We start from the raw sequence: 22,331 nt of genomic DNA, 5'->3' as shown, positions 1-22,331 counted from the left end.
TACCAGGGGAAAATAATGATAGCATCTTCAGATGAAGGGCGGTATACAAATTTAATTACTACTACTACCACTGCTACTACTGCTACTACCAAGAGCAGCAGCAGCAGCAGCAGCAGCAGCAGATGCATAGCAGGATATATTTCTATGACTTTCTCATTCGAAGAAATGGGTTAGATGCATTCTTAAACTAGTTTCACTTAGTTCATATCAATGGATATTTCAAGCCAAGGCAATCTTGATGCATTTAATTTGAAATAATCTAAATAAACATAATTTAGGGTGTAACCCACTGGTTCCTGGAAAGGTGTCTCAGTAGTCATAGGGTTTGTCTAATATTCTTCTCCAAAGAAGTGCAGGAGCTCAACCTGCAGAGAGGGAGAAATGCCCCTCCAAGCCCCCTCTCCGCTTATCACTAAGACTAAAACCCTTACAGACCAACAAACTTTGAGGCAGACTGCAGCAGAACTGAACAGGCCTACTGCTCCGTGTCTCTAACTCAAAAAGACTGTTATTAACTGACATAACTGTACCAACTTACACAACTCCCTCATGCACAAGGTATATGACCTCACAAGATTCTTTCTTAGAATGTTGCAGTCCTTGTGAGTATTAACCCTTTACTTAGCATTTTGAATGCTCATATCTCACACAATTTCAGTACTATCCTAAAAAAACACCCACCTGAGGAATCTTGTACATGTTTATAATAGTGGCCATATTGAAGGAGAGCTCAGTGAACTTTGTCCCAAGAATGGCCATCAATTTGTTCTGGCGATCACATTTATAATTTGGAGCTGAAATATGCCGTGGAGAAAGTAGGTCCAGTGAGAGCTTAGAAGTGACTACAACCCTGTGCATGCTATCATAGATACGGAAGCCCAATGTGATGTTAGGCAAAATATGGTGATTTTTGTTTATCTCCTCTACAGCAAATACCATGGCAAGAACCTCCTGGTAGTTTTTTGGTACCACACTGCAATACAAATTGGGGGGGGGGCAAAAAAGCACACAGAATATGATTTCTCATATTTTTATTACCTCCATGAAATATAACAGGCTGAACTACTTATACATTAGCAACAATCATCTACATCTGTTAGGAAATATCTGCTGTGCACAGAATTTTTTCTGCATTACAAATTGCAGTGTAAGGTGTCCCTTACTGCAAATCCATTGCAACATGACCTTTGTAAGGATTTTTGGATAGATTTATAGTCTTTTGAACAATACTTGTGTCCATGTGTCTTATTTCATCATAAAGGGGGGGGGAGGGGGCCTCAAATCACAACACTGTAAACTAGTGCTATATTCTTTTATTTGCTCTATTTACACAAATGAATCTGGAGTAAAAACAGATTTAAAGAAGCACTGCACCAAGGCAGCCCTTCTGCTCTCTAAAATCAGGTGTCCAGAAAGAAATTGCATAACCATATCAGTAGAATTAAGTGATAAAATATGCACCAAGTTTGCATCTAGTAAAAAATAAACAATCCCACCTATGCTGAAAGTGCAACTAATAAAAGTTCAGAAGTACCATGATTTGCATCTCACATTTCAGATTATAAGAGAGGAAAAGACCTCTTGTTGCTTCATTATCTGTTCTTAATTTATGTGAGATAAAAAATATTAATTCTACAGAGAGAAAAAAGAGGGTGACTTACATGAGTTCCTTCTGGGGTGCTGAAGAGGACAGTTCAGATGAAATTGTAGGGAAGTGCATCATGTAAAACCGAGAAGCAATAAACCCAATGACAAGATTTCCTGGCTGAGAAAACTCCTGTGAAGTGAAGTAGGTGTTACTTACTTTGCATAGGTCAAAACGCATCTTCAGGCTGGAAAGAATTGAATGGCTCTTGCTCACAATATGAGGGGAAAAAACAAGCAGCAGTATCAATAACATCAGCATTTTGGGACAAGAAATTACTTCCAGACACACGTCACTGTTTTCTTCAATGTCACTTTTATTCAGATGAGTTTGTTTCAACTTAATTTGACAAGATGTGACCCCATTCCTACATTCATCAGCTGACGTAAGAAGGTGACTGCATCCATCTCCTCCGCTCCTATTTCATGTTTTTTAATTGATTTTAATTGATTTCTCCCCTATTTAATGCGTCTCAGTTCTTAACTGCAAGATTGTACTTTTTTTTCCTGCCTGCACACAGAAGTTGTATTTTCTTTATTAGGGGAATCTATAAGTGAGGCACTGCTGGGAGAAACAGATACAGTGAGGTGCAGATTGTTCAAGCTACTCAAAATATGTTTAGTCTGGAAGAAACCACAGCACACCCAAGGACCGCAAACTTATCGTAAAACTGTTAGAGCTCAGAATGACAGGGCCTTTCCTGCCCTTTATGCTTTGTGCTAGGTATGAGCATTGGAGAAGACTCTTATAAGTACTTCTATTGTTGTGGTTTATTTTCTCAAGGCCTTGAATATACATTTTCTGGAGTTTGTTTAGCAGGGCAATTATGTGTCCATAATTATAGGGGTGATAATCATCTCCCCATCTGCAGACATTGCTGTCTTTGCTACATACAGAAAAACAACTGGAAAAACAGTGGGAATTGAATAGTCTGGTAAACTTGTATGGCATACCCAGCAAGTGTCTCAGAAAAATTGGGGCATCCCAATTTTTATCATGAGAGACCAGTGGCATTTTTGGTCACCAAGGTCTTGCATGATTTTGCACCACAATTTTCCCTCTCGAAATCCCCCACTTTTTAAAGGGTTGGGGTCGTGCAATCTTACACGGTGCCCACAAACACACATTTTGGGGCACCATTCCTTGGGGAAGAGTGACTAGTGGGGTGCCAACAGGGTTCTGTCTTGGGCCCGGTCTTATTCAACATCTTTATCAACGACTTAGATGATGGACTCAAGGGCATCCTGATCAAATTTGCAGATGACACCAAACTGGGAGGGGTGGCTAACACCCCAGAGGTCAGGATCACACTTCAAAACGACCTTGACAGATTAGAGAACTGGGCCAAAATAAACAAGACGAATTTTAACAGGGAGAAATGTAAAGTATTGCACTTGGGCAAAAAAAATGAGAGGCACAAATACAAGATGGGTGACACCTGACTTGAGAGCAGTACATGTGAAAAGGATCTAGGAGTCTCGGTTGACCACAAACTTGACATGAGCCAACAGTGTGACGCGGCAGCTAAAAAAGCCAAAGCAATTCTGGGCTGCATCAATAGGAGTATAGCATCTAGATCAAGGGAAGTAATAGTGCAACTGTATTGTGCTCTGGTCAGACCTCACCTGGAGTACTGTGTCCAGTTCTGGGCACCACAGATCAAAAAGGACACTGACAAACTGGAACGTGTCCAGAGGAGGGCAACCAAACTGGTCAAAGGCCTGGAAACGATGCCTTATGAGGAACGGCTAAGGGAGCTGGGCATGTTTAGCCTGGAGAAGAGGAGGTTAAGGGGTGATATGATAGCCATGTTCAAATATATAAAAGGATGTCACATAGAGGAGGGAGAAAGGTTGTTTTCTGCTGCTCCAGAGAAGCGGACACGGAGCAATGGATCCAAACTACAAGAAAGAAGATTCCACCTAAACATTAGGAAGAACTTCCTGACAGTAAGAGCTGTTCGACAGTGGAATTTGCTGCCAAGGAGTGTGGTGGAGTCTCCTTCTTTGGAGGTCTTTAAGCAGAGGCTTGACAACCATATGTCAGGAGTACTCTGATGGTGTTTCCTACTTGGCAGGGGGTTGGACTCGATGGTCCTTGTGGTCTCTTCCAACTCTATAATTCTATGATTCTTGCAAAATCATGTGAGATCATGACAACCAAAACCACTGCCATTCATTCATGAGAAAATAATCGGAATATGTTATTCAATAAGATTTTTCCTAGATTTTGCTATCACTGTGTTGGAGGGTATGGTATTATATTTTCCCAAAATCAAAGTAGAATCATTCACTTGTACTTAGTTCAATGTGGTTTCTATTCTCTTGGAAAGAGAGAAAAGCGATTTCTGACCTTCTGAGGAGGTGGAGTAGCGGGTTTCACGGCCCCACTACACGCGTGGCAGCTGGAACCCAGCCCCCTCACGATTGAGGGGCTTCACGGCACCACCACGCGCACAGGGGGATTTCCGGCTATGTCACTTCCTGGCCAGGCAATCAGCTGGCTCTGGGGGTGTGGCCTGCCCGATTTGAATCAGGACGCAGCCGGGGAGCTCCCTCTTTGCTGCCTGCCAGCTGTTGCTGTTTTTCCCACCCTCCCACCCTATAAGGTTTTCGTTCCTTGACCTTGCTATGGATCTTGGTTGGTCGCCATTGAGGGGCCTGGCAAATTGGCACCAGCAACTTGGTTTTTGCCTACCTCATAGCGAATCATCACAACTTTCTTGATATTGGTGGTTATGCATTGGTATTTCTCTGTAGATGGAAGAGGGGAGGTAGCGCCATCACCTGCCCCATATATTGATAAAGGATTCTGGGGGGCGTGGCCCTGTCCGAAGCCTATGGATGTGATGGCCTAAGGAACGCCCCCAATTTCTGACCCTGGGGTAGTTCCTAGTTGTTGTGCATCAGCAGGACTTCCCCTACTGGTGGTTAACCCTTCCTGGACTTCAAGCGGATGGGCTGAAGTCAGATATAGTCTGTTAGGACCAATGCCTAAGCCAATACTTCTCATCACTTGTAACCAATAAAGTTGTGGCCTTATTTAGCCCATTGTATAAAAAGATGTGTCAGAATCATGTTGAGGTGACTTGAGACACATTTACTTTAAGGCAAGGCAAGGCCCTTGAACAGAGCGCTAGATGAGCTTTTTCCTAAATGATATTGTTTGTCCAATGGAAATAGAAAAAGAGAATCGTTACAAAATCATAGAATCATAGAATCATAGAGTTGGAAGAGACCACAAGGGCCATCGAGTCCAACCCCCTGCCAAGCAGGAAACACCATCAGAGCACTCTTGACATATGGTTGTCAAGCCTCTGCTTAAAGACCTCCAAAGAAGGAGACTCCACCACACTCCTTGGCAGCAAATTCCACTGTCGAACAGTTCTTACTGTCAGGAAGTTCTTCCTAATGTTTAAATGACTTCCCCCTTGAGCATGGGGATTTGGTTCTGCAATAAGGAGGTCAGATTAAGTTTTGCTGAAGCCTTGGAGCTGTATTAATTTCTGGGAGGTAGGAGATGCAAAAAAGGACCCCTTGTAGAACAAAAATGGATCAGTCTCGTTAAATAAACAACATGTGATGTTTATGATAGAAGCACTATCAAGGCACCACAGTATATTCCTCTAGGGGCAAACAGAAGTATACCAGATCCATTCATTCATTTCATTGGCACTTATGAGGAAAGGCTTACTAATGTCTTGTGCCCAGCAATAGAATATAGAGGGCAAAATATTCACTAGCCAGTCCAAGCATTGTCAGCGTGACACTTTCATCACACCCACAATAAATAAATGCAATATTCATTGAATATGTGTTATGGTAGCTATGATCTGAAAACATTACAAAAGTGTGTGTGTGTGACAGAGAGAGAGAAAGAGAAAGAGAGAAGAGGTGGAAGAGGAGGATGGTGTCTTACAGACCCTCGCCAATCACAATCTGTGAAGGCTGTTCCATGAAAGAGGGTGTATTATAGAGGAACACGGCTTGAGAAATAATCCCACCAATGAAAAGGTCACCTCATTGGTAAAATTCATAAGGAATAGGGAGATGAGGAATAGGGAGACGATCATCAGGTATGCTGCAATTAATGAAATGTGTCTTGCATACAATATGACACAACAATATAAGCATCATCATCATCATCATCCTGTTGACAAAATGCCCCTTCCAAATGTCAGTTTCCATGGTGCCCTCTACTGCATTGCATATTGTTTCTAAAGCCAGGAAGTGGATATATAACCTAACATATAAGAGTGATTATCTAACAGAAGAATGATGGAGCCCTGCCAATACCTGGATCTAGTTCTGAAGGATACAAGGGTTTTATAGCTCTTTTTCAGAATCTTGTTTTTTTGGTTTATTGCATATCAAAAGTGCTAGAAGATTTTTTCTTCTTTCCACCAGAATCATAGACATATTATTTTGTCCTTTGATGAATAATAAGTAGCCAGCGTTATATAGCCTGGTAGATTCAGATCTGACCAGTGCTAGAGTTAAGTTCATCCACAGAGCATCCAGATTTCATTGGAGGTTTTTAAGCAAATATTGGATGGCCACCTGCCATGGATTCTTTTGTTGAGTTTCCTGCAGTGCAGCGGGTTGAACTAGATGACCCTTGTTGCCCTTCCAACGTTGTAATTCTATGATTCTGTGATAACTTTCCCCAAACATCCGAAGCTCTACAAATAGCTTCATATAAATAGCATTATGAACAAAACAGTGGCCTGTGATACATCACAACACTGCACAAGCACTCAATACATCAATAAAGTCACATGTGTTGGTGAAAATAACATACAGATGCATTCTCTTGAGGTAAATTTCTTTTAAAAGGTTTTTAGGGGGAAATTACATTGCAATTAGTATATTAGAAGAAACTTACACAAAAATGCTGCTGAATTCTCTGGAGAAGGTTTGATAGCAGCAATAACAACAACAACAACAACAACAACAACAACAACAACAACAACAACAACAATTTATTATTTATACCCCGCCCATCTGGCAGAGTTTCATATTTGACAGAGAATCACACCTCATCTGACTACAACATCAGAAAGCTCATGGTTCAGTAAAACTCTAACTTGCTGTTTGGTCTATCAGCAAGTCTTAAGCTTGTGCTGCATAAGAATAGTGTATCAAATAGTGCTAGATTATGAGACTAGGATGCATATATTGAAGTGATTTACTACATATAAGTGTATTAACAAATGTGAGAGTGAATAAAAAATTGAAAGGACATTCTTTGTCTGTCTTCTCTTGGGTCTATGAAAAGGAGTAATGGTGCTGACTTGGCGCTGCATAATAATTTTTAGTACAATCACTGTGGTCTAAATCACTGAGCCTCTTGGTCTTGCTGATCAGAAGGTCGGCAATTTGAGGCCCTGTAACAAAGGAATCTCCAGTTGCTTTGTCACAGGTTCTGCCAACCTAGCAGTTCAAAAGCATGCCAGTGCAAGTAGATAAATAGGTACCACTGCAATGGGAAGGTAACAGTGTTTCCGTTGGCCAGAAGCAGTTTAGCCATGCTGGCCACATGACCCGGAAAGGTGTCTGCGGACAAATGCTGGCTCCCTCGATCTGAAGCAAGATAAGCGTCGCAACCCCACAGTTGCCTTTGACTGGACTTAACCTTCGAGGGGTCCTTCACCTTTTTTACCTTTACATGCCAACCATAAAAATATGCATAGATTGAAAACCCAACATCAATAACAGTTGGGGGCTGTTGACTCTTAAGAAGGGTGATTAATTTGAGTTATATTCTATGTGGGTCAGCTTGTTTGGGCAGGGGTAGATAGGTGTAAAGAAACAAGGGACCCATCCAGACTGGTGTTTTATTGTAGATCCTTGCTTCTTTATGGGTTTCTCCTCCCTCTCCTGGCTCAGTGTTTCCAAGGGCCCTGTCTTCCTACTCCCAATTCAGGCTCAGCAGCAGCAGCAGCAACTCCAGCCCATCCCCCTTGACATAGGCAGATAGGCAGAGCCGTAACTAGGTGATCTTGTGCCCCTGGCAGAACTGTCCACATTGTGCCCCCTAGCCATGGACAAATTAGCTCTTCTTTCCACCTCTCCTCCAACCCCAAAACCTCCACCCATTCAATTCACCCTCTATTAAAAACCGTTTCTTATGAGGCAATAATCAATATTTATATATAAGGACATATTTTTAAGTCAATTATGTGCCCCCCCGTCGCCTATGCCCCATGGTGGTGGCCCACCTTACCACCCCCTAGCTATGACCCTGCAGATAGGTAGGTAGTTTCCTTCCTATCTTTTCTTATCCTATCTTTTCTTATCTTTTCATTTATCTTCATATTCCTTTTAACTAACTTAATGGTGCCATATTGTTAATAATCTTACATCTTTCTTAACACTCATACAATTTACAATATTTTTGTAAATAGTCCTTAAATTTCTTCCAGTCCTCCTCCACAGCCTCTTCTCCCCGGTCTCGGATTCTGCCAGTCATTTCTGCTAGCTCCATATAGTCTATCAGTTGCATCTGCCATTCTTCCAGTGTGGGCAAATCTTGGGTTTTCCAGTGCTTGGCGACAAGTATCCTTGCTGCTGTTGTTGCATACATAAAAAATGTTCGGTCCTTCTTTAACACCCTCTGGCCGACGATGCCTAAAAGAAAGGCCTCTGGTTTCTTAGGGAAGGTATACTTAAATACCTTTTTCAACTCGTTATATATCATTTCCCAGAAAGCCTTAACTCTAGGGCAGGTCCACCAGAGGTGAAAGAACGTTCCTTCAGTTTCTTTACATTTCCAACATTTATTATCAGACAAATGGTATATTTTTGCAAGCTTGACTGGAGTCATGTACCACCTATATATCATTTTCATAATATTTTCTTTCAAGGCATTACATGCCGTGAATTTCAAACCGGTGGTCCATAACCTTTCCCAGTCAGCAAACATGATATTATACCCAATGTCCTGTGCCCATTTTATCATAGCCGATTTGACCGTTTCATCTTGTGTATTCCATTTTAACAGCAAGTTATACATTCTTGAAAGTACCTTAGTCTTAGGTTCTAACAATTCCGTTTCCAACTTTGATTTTTCCACCTGGAATCCTATATTTTTATCCAACTTAAAAACCTCTTTAATCTGAGCATAATGTAACCAATCTCGCACTTTATCTTTTAGTTTCTCCAAACTCTGCAGCCTCCAATTATCTCCATCTTTTTCTAATATTTCCCAATATTTCGGCCATTTGGCCTCCATATTGAGTCTTTTCCGGGCCTTAGCTTCCATTGGTGATAACCACCTTGGGGTCTTGTTTTCCAATAAGTCTTTATATTTTGTCCAGACATTAAACACTGCTTTCCTGACAATATGGTTCTTGAAAGCCTTGTGACTTTTAACCTTGTCATACCACAAATATGCATGCCATCCATAAGCATTGTTAAAACCTTCCAGATCCAAAACATCAGTGTTTTCAAGAAGCAGCCAATCTTTCAACCAGCAGAAAGCTGCTGATTCATAATACAACTTTAAGTCTGGCAGGGCAAAGCCCCCTCTTTCTTTAGCATCAGTTAGTATCTTGAACTTAATTCTGGGCTTTTTGCCCTGCCAGACAAATTTGGAAATATCTCTTTGCCACCTCCCAAAACACTCCATTTTATCCACAATCTGTAAAGTCTGGAACAAAAACAGCATTTTTGGCAGTACATTCATCTTTATAGCAGCAATTCGTCCTGACAAGGAAAGTTTCAATCTTGACCAAATTTCTAAATCCCTTTTAATTTCAGACCAACACTTTTCATAGTTATCCTTAAATAGACTCATATTCTTCGCTGTTATGTTTACCCCTAGGTATCTTACTTTTTTAACCACGTTTAACTCTGTCTCTTTCTGAAACCTTTCTGATTCTAAAGGTGTTAAATTTTTTTCCAATACTTTAGTTTTCTGCTTGTTGAGTTTAAATCCCGCCACCCGACCAAACTCCTGAATCAATTGTAATACCCTTTTCGTGCTAGATTCTGGCTCCTGTAGGGTCAAAACCAGGTCATCTGCAAAAGCTTTAAGTTTATACTGTTTCGCTCCAACCTGAATTCCTTCCACCAACCGGTCTCCTCTAATCATATTCAAGAGCACCTCCAGGACCGAAATAAATAACAAAGGAGAGATAGGACAACCTTGTCGTGTTCCTTTTTCAATTTTGAACTCTTCCGTCACCACATTGTTCACTATCAATTTAGCCTTTTGTTCTGAATAAATTGCATCTATCCCATTCTCAAATCCCCGTCCCACTCCCATCCCTTCCAAGTTTTTCTTCATAAACTTCCATGAAATATTATCAAAGGCCTTCTCTGCATCTATAAATATTAACACTGCTTTTGTATTGATATTTGTTTGCAAAAGTTCCAGAATGTCAATAATGTTCCTTGTGTTAGCAAACAAATGTCTGCCTGGGAGAAAGCCTGCCTGGTCCTTGTGGATTACTTCATTTAAAACTTTTTAAAATCTGCTTGCTAAAATGTCTGCAAATATTTTGTAATCCACATTTAGGAGGGAGATGGGGCGGTAGTTCTTAAGTTGTGTCTTTTCACTTTCTAGTTTAGGTATCAATGTGATGAAAGCTTCTTTCCACGACTCCGGTGCCTTCTTCCCCTCCATAATTTCATTGCAAACCTCCATTAATGGATGTATCAGATAGTCTTTCAATGTCTTATAATATTTGGAGGTAAGCCCATCTGGCCCTGGAGATTTGCCCAATTGCATATTCTGAATGGCTTCTTCAATCTCTTGTGTTATTTTATGGTTCAGGATTGTTCTATTTTCTTGAGACAGCTTTGGTAGACCATTCCTTGTCAAAAATTGTTCTATCTCAACCTCATTTTGCGGCCCTTGAGTGTATAGTTGTTTGAAATATCTCTGGAAACACTTTCTGATCTCCATTGGATTCTGAATATTTCTTCCTTCAATCTCTAGATTTGTGACCGTGTTTAATTTTTGTCTCTTTTTCAACTGCCATGCTAACAGTTTTCCACATTTATTTGCCGATTCAAATGATCTTTGTTTCATTAGCTTAACTTTCCACTCCACTTCCTGATTTATCAATTTAGAATATTGTGCTTGATAAAGTTTAATTTCTCTCAAAATCTCCCTTGACATCGGTCTCGATCTTAACTTCTTCTCACATTCTTTAATTTTCTCCAAGATCTTATCCTTTTTCTCATTCTGTGTTCTTTTCTTTATAGTGTTCTGTTGTATCAGGAACCCCCTCATAACCGCTTTACTTGCGTCCCAGATGATTCTTTTTTCCACCGTAGTGTTCAAATTTATCTCAAAGTAGTCCTTCAAAGCTTTTTGGGCCTTTTTAGTAATCTCCTGATCTCTATACAAATTGTCATTCATCTTCCATCTGAAGGAGCCGGTTGGAGTTAGTCTCATATCCATCTTTACGGCATTATGGTCGGAGCAGGTCTTTGGGCAGATTTCCACTTTTCTAGTCTTAGGTGCCAGACCTCTAGTTATCCATATTTGGTCGATTCTTGTCCATGTCAGTTGGGCTTCAGAAAAGAATGTTCCTTCTCTTCCCAGGGGGTTCTTTGTTCTCCAAATGTCAATCAAGTCCATATTGTCAGTCAGTTCAAAAAATGTTTTAGGTAGTCTGCCATCTTTTGTCACATTTTGGCTATGTGACTTATCCATGTTGGTTGATGCCACCCCATTCATGTCTCCCATCATGATGATGTTGTCGTAGTTCAGATAGTCCAGCATTATCTCATGCAGCTTCTTATAAAATTCCGATTTCCCCTCATTTGGTGCATAGATTCCTAATATCAGAAACTTTTCTCCTTGGTTTTGTATCTCAATTGCCAAAATTCTTCCTTGCTCATCTTTAAATAAAAATTTTGGTGACAGGCTCTCCTTTGCATATATCACCACTCCTCTTTTCTTGACTCGGTCCGAAGAGATAAATTCTTGGCCTAATCTTTTGTTTATTAACACTTTTCTGTGGAGCCTGGTCACATGTGTTTCTTGCAAGCAAATAATGTCCAATTGTTCTTTTTTCAATATGTGAAATATTATTCTCCTTTTTTCCAGGGAGTTGGCGCCATTGATGTTCCAACTCAGAAGTTGCAGAGACATCCTGGACAAATCTGTTATTCCTCTAGTGGTGGTGTCTTTTTCTCCTGATCTTCAGACCCCGAAGGTGTAGGTGTAGGTGCAGGCGATGGTCCAGACCCTGAAGGTGTTTCGATCCCTTTCTGAAGGTCCTCTCCGTAGGTACTCAAAAAAATTTCTTTATCCTCGGCTGTTTAAATTTTCACTTTCTTCCCTCTGAATGTAAAAGATAATCCTTGGGGAAATTCCCACCTGAAAACAATTGAATTGCTCCTCAGCAATCTTACTAACTCAGTGTAGGTGGATCTAAGGTCCAGAAGTTGTTTTGAGATATCTTTGTAGATCTCTGCTCTTCTATCCAAAATTTCAAGTGACTTTTCATAATGTAGGCCTAGTATTTTATCCCTTTCCTCCTTAGATCTCAGAGTAATCAAGCAGTCTCTGGGCCTGTCTTTCCTTGTTAATTTTCCAAGTCTAAAAGCAGTCACAATTTTAAAGTCCTTTTCTTCCTCCAAAGACCAAAACTTGGAAAATTCTTTTGTCAGGAACTCAATTAAATTCCCTTGTTCAAGTTCTAATATTGACCTCAATCTCAGATTATTTTCCCGAGCCCGTAGTTCTATCATAGACAGATAGGCCTGCTGTTCTCCAATCTGCTTATGCAATGGTTTTACCTCCTGCTTTAATTCTTCAACTTTTTGGTTGGCTTCCTCTGCCAATTTCCGGTTTTCTGCGGTGGCTTCAAATAATTTGCCAATTGATTGTGCATTCAAAGTAACTTGTTCAGTTAATTTATTAACACTGGCTGTATTTTGGTCAATCTTAGCTGTTTGCTCATCCACTTTTTTGTCCAAAGCTTCCAATTTTTCAAAGATTTTATCTAGTACTGAGGTGGATCCTCCTGCTGCCATATCTTCCAGCAAAGGTTGCTCAATTCCTTCTTCCACTTCCAAAACAGCAGGGACAGATGATCTACGCGGCTGTGAAGTTAAAGTCAAAGTTGTTTGTTTAGCTTTCGCTTTAGCCGCTCTTGTTTTCCCAGTGCCACTCATTCCAATTCTGTCTGCTAGTCAAGGTCAAACTGAGTGTGTTCCCATAGGAATCCACCAGCCCAGAGGGTAAACAACCAGATAGGAGGAAAGGAAAGAGAAAGCAGAGTCACATACAGTTGTAAGTCCAAAATCCTCTAGAGGGAGTTCAAATATGTTTTGAGGGGAGAAGTCAAATTGTTAAAATCAGTTGTTTAAAACTCCAGCCCTTTCGAAGTTCTAATACTTCTAAAACAATGTCCAAACAGCCATTAGTTTCCAAAGAACCTTCAGTTTTTCTGTAGTTAGCAGAGTTGGTCTTAAAAGCATAACAATGTCTGCAGCAAGTGCCAGAAAAGATGATTCAATATAACAGTTCCAGTAACACTCAGCTTGTAGCAAACCAAAGCAACAAAGTGTCAAAATTTGCAATCTGACAGTTCTGTTAAACAGGCAGTCCGGCTGCCTGGGTTTCTCTGTAAGGTTGTAGTTCCAACAGAAGAGGTAAAGCACAGTCCATGCTAAGAAGTAGATCACTTAAACAATTAAATCCTAGATCTCCATAGAAACAGCTCCAGTAGATGTACAGATTGATTGCTTTTAGCGCCTCTTCAAAGGCTCCAAGCATCAAAGTCCTTTGCTTTAGATCTTAAGCAGAGGCGAGAGATGGACTTCCTGGTTGCGTCTCCCGCTTTTAGCTGAATTAACAGTAATTTAGCCTCCAATTCTTTCTATCATTTCTTACTCACGGATTGCTGCTTTTCGAATCGGATGTTCCCAGGAAAAAAGGTCAGCGCTCACCGACAGCGGCTACGCGGCTTCACTCCACAGAAAGAGCGATCGACTCACAGCACCGTGCCAGCCCTTCCACGTTCCGATACCCCTTACGGGGTCTCTTCTCCGTTTCGGGGGGCGCTTCTGGTGCCCGCCAAGTCCCACGGCCACAGGCTTTCGCTGCCTGTGGTTTTCTGATGTGGGTCTCCGCTTCGCCGTAGCGGACGACCCGTTTCTGCGGAGCTCCCCCTTCACAGTTAGAAGAGGGCAGCCATTGTCATTCGCGCCGCCTCCGGAAATCTTCCTCCTCCTCCTTATCCTGGCTGCCCTTTCCCTTCCCTTCCTACTCCTGTAATTCCTGGGAAATCACCACAGACCAGCAGCCAATTGCTTACATACAGGCACTGGTCCATGAACCACCATTTTCACTAACGTTTTTCCAACAGAGAGAAAAAAAAACAATATATTATTACTTTCAGTGCCTATTTTATATTTATTCGTGGAAATTTCAGTCAATAATTATGTTTGGCTGATGAGTATGAAGAGAATAAATATGCAACTTCACCTTGTGGATCTTGACTTGCAAATAATTTCATCGAAATGTCAAAGAAAAGGTCCATTAACATCGCTGAGATTAATTTTCAGGTCAAGAAAGCTTTAGAAAGGATGTTTCTCGGTATATTTAACCTCTGTGAAGTACTGTATGTGTCGGTCATTATACTATTCATTCTACCATTCAGAACGCATACTTGAAAGGGGGGGGGGAGGGAAGTGCTATCTGTTTTTAATTCTCATATAACTTAGTCTTTTCCTGATTTTAGTTGCTCCCTGTTATTCAAGTCAGCCCTGAACAAAAGAATATAGCATTTAGGGGAAAAGACGCAAAGCAGTAACCCAGCACTAGAGGATAAGATAGAGAAGATCTCCACAGCCACCATGTATTTTCCTTTGGTGCTCAGGTAGGCAGGAACAAAGGACAACCAAACACTGCAGAACACCATCATGCTGAAAGTGATAAATTTGGCTTCATTGAAAGTGTCTGGCAACCTCCTAGCAAGGTATGCCACCGTGAAGCTGACAAGGGCCAGGAAGCACATATAGCCCAGGACACTATAAAACATGACAGTTGAACCTTCGTTACACTCTGCTATAATTTCCCCATTGACGGAGGACATGTCTGTATCTGCGTATGGGGGAGAAATACTCAGCCAAAGGGTACAAATTCCTGCTTGAATAAAGGAGCCTGAAAACATGATAGAGTTTGTCAGCTTTTTCCCCATCCATTTTCTCATTCTAGATCCTGGTCTAGTAGCCATAAATGCCAGGACTACAGTGATGGTTTTAGCTAACAAGCTGGAAAGAGCAAGAGAAAATATGATGCCAAAAGTTGTTTGTCGGAGTAAGCAAATTAGTTGTCCAGGTTTTCCAATAAAAAGCAAGCAGCAGAGGAAACACAGTAGGAGGGATACGAGAAGAATGTAGGTGACACTTCGGTTGTTGGCTTTGACGATGGGTGTGTTCTGGTGCTTCACAAATATTATTATCACCAAAGCTGTGATCAGAGCAAGAGCAAGAGCAGACAAAGCTAAAGTCATTCCTAAAGGTTCCTCGTATGAAAGGTAGGTTATGACTTTGGGAATGCATTGGTTCTGGTGGAAGTTTGAATATTGATCTTCTGGACATTCTGTGCAGGCATCCATATCTAGAATAAAATTTAAAAAAATTGGATACTTTTATAGTCATTGTAGGAGCTGCATTAAATCTCTCCTCATTTCCAAGTTCATTAGCCAAGGGTTGTCATTCATCTGCAACCTCCTCACATGCGGAAGCTATCCATCCTTGCTTTTAAGCAAAGAACAGTTCCGTCCGATGTGAGATATCAGCAAAGAAGGTGTTTTGTGATATATGGCACATTATTCCACAGATCCTAGTCCAGAACTGGGGGGAAGCTATGCCAGCCCTGGAAGAACTAGCAGAAAGCATTAATTTAAAAAATCACAGACACCTTCCTCCCTGATGAGCATGATGTTATAACACTGGTCTTAAAGATCTACGTTGGCTCCCAGTACATTTCTGAGCACAATTCAGGCCCTGTATATATGAGTATGTATATATTCAGGCCCTGTTCATCTCAGACAATAATGTCCAGCTCCGAGGGCCTTCTGGTTAGTCATGGAGCTTCATGCTCTGGCACCAGGGAGCGGAGAGCAGGTGGGGCGGGGCTGGTGCGCATCCTGGGGCAGGGTATGGGGGGGAGCTGCGATGGCACTTACTGGGATCGCGCTGCCGGGGGCTGTGCGTTTCACCGGCACTCCTATTCCTCTGCCAGTGCTTCTGGCAGTTCCCTCACTGCTAGAAATGAAGTTATAGGGAACAAAGCAGAGGGCTTTCTAAGTGGTGGCACCTGCCCTGTGGAATGTCATCTCATCAGATGTCAAACAGTTAAAGAACTATGCAACTTTTCAAAGACATCTGTTGGAAGCCGCCCAGAGTGGTTGGGGCAAACCAGTCAGATGGATGGTGTATAAGTAATAAATGAATAAACGAATAAATAAATAAATAAATAAATCATTCTATTGATTCACATTATTTGAAGAAATAAATTGAGATTAATTGATTCTCAGATCATGTAATTTCAATTTCTCAATATACATATCTTTTTTGTTTTTGTTTTTGCTTTATATCTATTTTTCTATGGTGGGGTTAATAAAAATGGAATAAGTAATGCGTATTAAATTTTTCTGTTATATATATCATTGGAAAATTATAATGAAGATGAATTTTTGAAAATTCAGCTTCCCCTTGATGTGATGTGTCTCACAATAAAGTTCTGTAGTGAAATATAGAATAAGAGATGTTACTTCCAATACCAATAGTTAGCAAAAGATATATAATAAAACCCATTTGGTGTCCTTCTAAGGCCCTGGCCAGAATTGCTGATATCAGGACATGAAAGTCTAAATAGTAGCTTGTTTTACTACATGTCTTATATTTGGACTGGGCTACTTCTGAAAAGCAATTGTTTACATTGTTGGTGGAAACTGTACTGCATATGGAATTTTTTCATCATTCAAACAAGATGATGCACATGTTAAGCATGATTGTTTTCCCCCTTTAAATCCATATGGTGGGTTTCAATGTATCACTCTGTGGACCAAGCACATGGTCAACTCACCCTTTACCAACAGATCCCAACAGGTGCCCTTTACCCTTTACCCTTTACCAACAGATCCCAACAGATGCAACATTTTAAAACTGTACATTAAAAACAGTTATGATACTGTTAAAATAATTAGTAGTACAGGAATGTACTGAAAATACCTACCTTAAGTTTCAAAGGCACATTGACCTTTGTGACATCCATATCTCCTACCTGTCTGGTTAGAAATCTTCCCTTCTGGACAAGGAACACATTCATAACAGCAAAAAGGCTCCCCTTCCTTCTTTTTCCTACTGTATCCAGGACGGCACTTGTCATTACACAGAGAAGTGGGAAGAATCTATAAATAAATATCCAATTTTATTATTTTCATTACAATTCACATTTCATTGAATATCACCACACATTGAATAATAGATATCTTTACCACTTCCATGGTTCCATATATTTATCAATTAAGACTACATATTCTAATTCCCCTTTTATTCAATTCCCCCCACTATAATTTTAAGAATTTAAACTGCTACTTTTAGACTAATCCTGCTAACACTTTATCTTGCTTTGCATAATTCTGGAGGTATTCTGCAAACATTTTCCCCTTTTTCTTAAACACGCCATCTTCCTGATTTCTTATTCTGTTGGTTAAATTTGCCAATTCTGCATATTCCAATAATTTTTTCTTCCACTCCTCCTTTTCTCTTTCTATTTCTGAGCATATACCTCAGACTGCTGTAATTGCTTAAAGAAATTCTGCAGTTCTGCGGGGGCATCTGTTCCTAATATACCTTGGAAGAAGGTTTCTGGTCTTTTTATAACATTTTTTGATTTCATTATATATCACCTCCCAGAATTCCTGCGGAATTCTACATGTCCACCACATATGTTAAAAAGTACCCTCCCTTTCTTGACACTGGCAACAGGTACTTGATTCTGATTTATACATTTTCGCTAATTTACTCGGCATAAAATACCACCTATATATAATCTTCATGAAGTTTTATTACGTCTTTCAACGTATCACAATCTGTAAATTTTAAATACTTACTCCTCAATTTTTCCAACACACTTAATTCTATACTATGTCCTATATCTCTTTTCCAGTGTATCATGGCTGACACATGCCAGTCTGGTTTCATGCCTGGTTATGAGGTGAAGGACAGGGGACATGTCAATGGCTTTTGCTGCCATTGACCATGGTATCCTTGTGAGTTGACGTAATGGACTCTACTTCTCTGTAACATCTGAAACAAGGGGGGCTGTAGCCCTGGTGTCTATGTGGGGAATCTCTTGAGGCTGGTCAAGAGGCTGAAACTGATGCAAATTACAGTTGCTTGACAGCTTACTGGGACACAGTATTGGCAACCAGTCACACCACTGCTGAGAGAATGGCACTGGCTACCAATTTGCTCCTGGCCCATGATTAAGGTGCTCGTCTTCTTCTGATGCCCAAAGATGACGTTGAAGGGTTTGTGAAAGTGATCAAATGATTAGCACACCTGAAACTGATTCAGAAAGAGACATAGACTTGAATTCCCTAGTAGGACAATACAATGCTGTGATATTGGTGGTTCTAATCCCACTGGAGCCTGGGGAGATTTGTTGGGGAATGATATCCCCATATATTTTCCTGCTCGTATTTCGTGCTCGTATTACTACCTGAAGACTGTGAGTAAGCAGCTTACTCCAGGGCCATCTTAGTTTTAATGTTCCATTTTTTGAATCCCCCTTCCTAAGTAGTTCTGCTGCCAACCATTTACTCTTTTGCTGGCAGTTGAAAACACTCTTCTTTCAGAAGGCCAGCTGCTATTCATTTATTCTTTGCCTTTTTTATTTTCTGTGTTCAATTAAATTATTAGTTATTGTTTTATTTCTGTATTATGAATGTTGCATTTGATTGATTTGCTGATGTTTTATCTGTAACCATCCCTGGGATCATGTGAGGAAGGATGGGAAATCAATGGAAATACTATACATCTGAAATTAGGGCTATGAACCAATTTCTTATGCTTACTGTGAATATATCTACACATTAGCCTTACATTGCAAGCATTTCCTGAGTCTACAGTGATCATGTTTAAATGAAACCAACCCAGGGTACATGTTGGAGGTCTTGAAACCTTTTGCTGATTGCAGAATTGGGTGCACTAATTGGAGTGTATGTAACAATATTGAAAAAAAGTCGTCAGACACATTTGAACAATCCATTTCCAGTTATTTGGGAGAAAAAGATTTACAAGTCTTCCTAGCTCACCTGGTTAAATGTTCTATGCCACACAATGCGTTCATCCTGAATGGTTAATTCCTTGCCTGGAGGAGCTTGAAGATCCAGCCTTCCAATTTTGACACTACCAAAAGATTGATTTGGAAACATTACCCAGTTGGTCACATCAAATCCTGCCATTATCTCTCCATGTTCGTTAAGCTGTATTGTCTCTCCAGCACTGTTGTTGAATGTGAGATTTCTTAGAAAGGGATGGAGCTACATTCAAAAAATATAGAAAGGGGTAAAATATTTGAATCCTCAGAGTGGTGAATACAACCATAATTTTCAGAGAGGTGTGCACTAGTTGTGTGTGTGTAGCCAGTCCAGACATTTTATGAAATAAAAAACCCTTCATCTAGTTTCACCATAAAAAATAATTCTAAAGTTAATTCATAAAATAGTACAGAATATTGGTAGTTTTGTTTAAAAACAGCAAAGTTTTGAAAGGTTCAGTTCATCATCTTGATTTAAAATTGTATCCAATTGTAACCAAACATAGACAAAAACTAGGTTCTCAATCTTAGGAATTATCATGCAAAGTTTCCTTACTATCCTAGCCAATGAACTCATGTAAGGAAGTTGTGCCATCACTCTTTACCAGAAACTGCCAGATTAAAACTATGGGTCTTCAGAGCCACACCCACTGCAGGTCATCGGCATAGCATAAGAAATTTCGTCTTTAAGGAACAGCCTGTCACACCTGAGTAATAGTTATTTTCAGGTAGGCAGCCTGGTCTCTGGCAGCTAACTTATTAGGAGTCATCACTTCTGCATACTTGGAGGTGGCTCCTCCTCCACCTGATTCAGGAAAGGGGTCAAAAACCTGTTTATCCCTCTTAGGATCCATCATACAAAACTGGACAACAATAGGTTCAGAAGTATCCAAATGTATCAATGAAGATGGTGTGGCAGCAAGACACATTTCCACCAAGTTAAAGGAGCTTGGGAAGAGACAAATGAATAATTTTTCAAGTTCAGGCAAAAACTCAACATGATGATGATGCTTTCTAATAAAAGATGAAAAAGTAAAAAAAAAAAAAAAAATCCTCCTGTTTCTTTCTTTAAATAAGTGTTCCTGGTATATTAGCCAGCAGTGAGAATGTTATCAGGAGCCCTGGAAAATGCAGAATTGTAGAGTCAACCTATACATAGGGTCTATCAGAGACGTCAGTAGGGGAAGACTACCAGACCAATATTTGCTCATTTAGGAGGTATGACATAAAAGTGGATGAATTATTAGTGAAAGTGCTATGTATAACACAGCAAACAGGGAAGCCAGCAATTCTCACCAAGCTATTTGATAGGAAAGAAAAAGCCTTAAATGTAAGATCTGTTTATGTACATGAGATTTTGATTTTTTTTTATACACAGCTGTGGAATAATATGGTATTCTAGGCCACCCATGAGCAGAAAATACTGTGCTGTGGGTAAAATTACCTGCCATGGCTGCAGATTCTGCAAATCCACTCTAGGTATCTGTGATTTTTGTTTGAATCTAGATTGATACATAGCATGTAGAGCATGTGCCACTGCATGAGGAACATTGTACACAGCATAGCTGCTGCCAGTCATGCTCATTTCAAAGATTTGTAATGGAAGACTCTCCAATTTCTCCTCCTCAGTGCAACGTTTCTTAGGCTCTTCATCCACATTATTATTTTTCAATGAGCACTTGAAGGTCTTTTCCCAGAAATCCTTGATCAAATCATTTTGTTTTTTCTCAAAAGGATTCAAACTCAGAAGAAATGTCCTGAATCCCAGGGGTTCATTTGAGTGTAGAGATATAGATAATGCACCCTGTAAATGGTGCATATTCCACCTCCTTTCATTGGTGGTTTTGAAATCCCAATGACTTGTCACAAGCCATACTTTACCTATAGGATGTTGTGCCATATGAAGATACCTGATCAAAATGTCCATCACTATGGAACTACCATAGACCACAAAAACATTGGCTTTGCTTGTCATGGCAATTGAAATTTTATTAAATTCACTAAGGAGCAAATCCATCATTCCTTCAGCATAAGCCAATGGCCATATCCTATGTATAAAATCAACACAGATGTAATTCAGGGTAAGCTGGGGAACTAATGCTTCCAAAAAAATTTCTCCAGTAATGTATTTCATAGTAAAGAGACCAATCCATGTCCATTTGAAATGCAAAAGTAACTTGACCAACCCATTGTACTCATGGACTTCATTAGGGACCATCTGGTACAGGGAATGGTACTGTCTTCTATCAGTCACCCTTGAGTCAAGACAATCATAGGTGAACTAAAAGCAAACACATATATGATATGAATAGCACAGAAAATGTGTGGATTAAGGGTATGCATTGTTAATATGGATTATTTTTGTCCACAGCCACTACTTTGGTTTCAATGAATGTTTCATTTACCAGGGGAAAATAATGATAGCATCTTCAGATGAAGGGCGGTATACAAATTTAATTACTACTACTACCACTGCTACTACTGCTACTACCAACAGCAGCAGCAGCAGCAGATGCATAGCAGGATATATTTCTATGACTTTCTCATTCGAAGCAATGGGTTAGATGCATTATTAAACTAGTTTCACTTAGTTCACATCAATGGATATTTCAAGCCCAGGCAATCTTGGTGCATTTAATTTGAAATAGTCTAAATAAACATAATTTAGGGTGTAACCCACTGGTTCCTGGAAAGGTGTCTCAGTAGTCATAGGGTTTGTCTGATATTCTTCTCCAAAGAAGTGCAGGAGCTCAAGCTGCAGAGAGGGAGAAATGCCCCTCCAAGCCCCCTCTCTGCTTATCACTAAGACTAAAACTCATACAGACCAACAAACTTTGAGGCAGACTGCAGCAGAACTGAACAGGCCTACTGCTCAGTGTCTCTGACACAAAAAGTCTGTTATTAACTGACATAACTGTACCAACTTACACAACTGCCTCCTGCACAAGCTATATGACCTCACAATATTCTTTCTTAGAATGTTGCAGTCCTTGTGAGTATTAACCCTTTACTTAGCATTTTGAATGCTCATATCTCACACAATCTCAGCACTATCCTCAAAAACACCCACCTGAGGAATCTTGTACATGTTTATAATAGTGGCCAAAGTGAAGGTGAGCTCAGGGGACTTTGTTCCAAGAATGGCCATAAAATTGTTCTGGTGATCACATTTATAATTTGGAGCTGAAATATGCCGTGGAGAAAGTAGATCCAGTGAAAGCTTGTAAGTAACTACAACCCTGTGCATGCTATCATAGATTCGGAAGCCCAATGTGATGTTAGGCAAAATATGGTGATTTTTGTTTATCTCCTCTACAGCAAATACCATGGCAAGAACCTCCTGGTAGTTTTTTGGTACCACACTGCAATACAAATTAGATTACAT

At 40.2% G+C, this 22,331-nt stretch overlaps 1 protein-coding gene across 1 annotated transcript in view; it reads right to left on the bottom strand.

The window, feature by feature from the left end:
- Positions 1 to 21,855, bottom strand: part of LOC309326372 (vomeronasal type-2 receptor 26-like) — a 28,473-nt gene extending 6,618 nt beyond the window's left edge. Inside the window, exons 1-5 of the mRNA XM_081835007.1 lie at positions 20,828 to 21,855; positions 18,942 to 19,169; positions 16,904 to 17,030; positions 1,662 to 1,777; positions 682 to 973 (exon numbers count right to left, since the gene is read on the bottom strand). Of these exons, the coding sequence (XP_081691133.1) occupies positions 682 to 973; positions 1,662 to 1,777; positions 16,904 to 17,030; positions 18,942 to 18,976 (570 nt within the window). The 5' untranslated portion in view covers positions 18,977 to 19,169; positions 20,828 to 21,855. The remainder of the gene's footprint in view (positions 1 to 681; positions 974 to 1,661; positions 1,778 to 16,903; positions 17,031 to 18,941; positions 19,170 to 20,827) is intronic.
- Positions 21,856 to 22,331: the final 476 nt, after the last annotated feature.

The sequence above is a fragment of the Podarcis erhardii genome (genome assembly GCF_964252035.2).
Source record: "Podarcis erhardii genome assembly, chromosome: 13".
NCBI lineage: Eukaryota > Metazoa > Chordata > Lepidosauria > Squamata > Lacertidae > Podarcis > Podarcis erhardii.
This window is presented reverse-complemented; position numbering and strand designations above follow the sequence as displayed.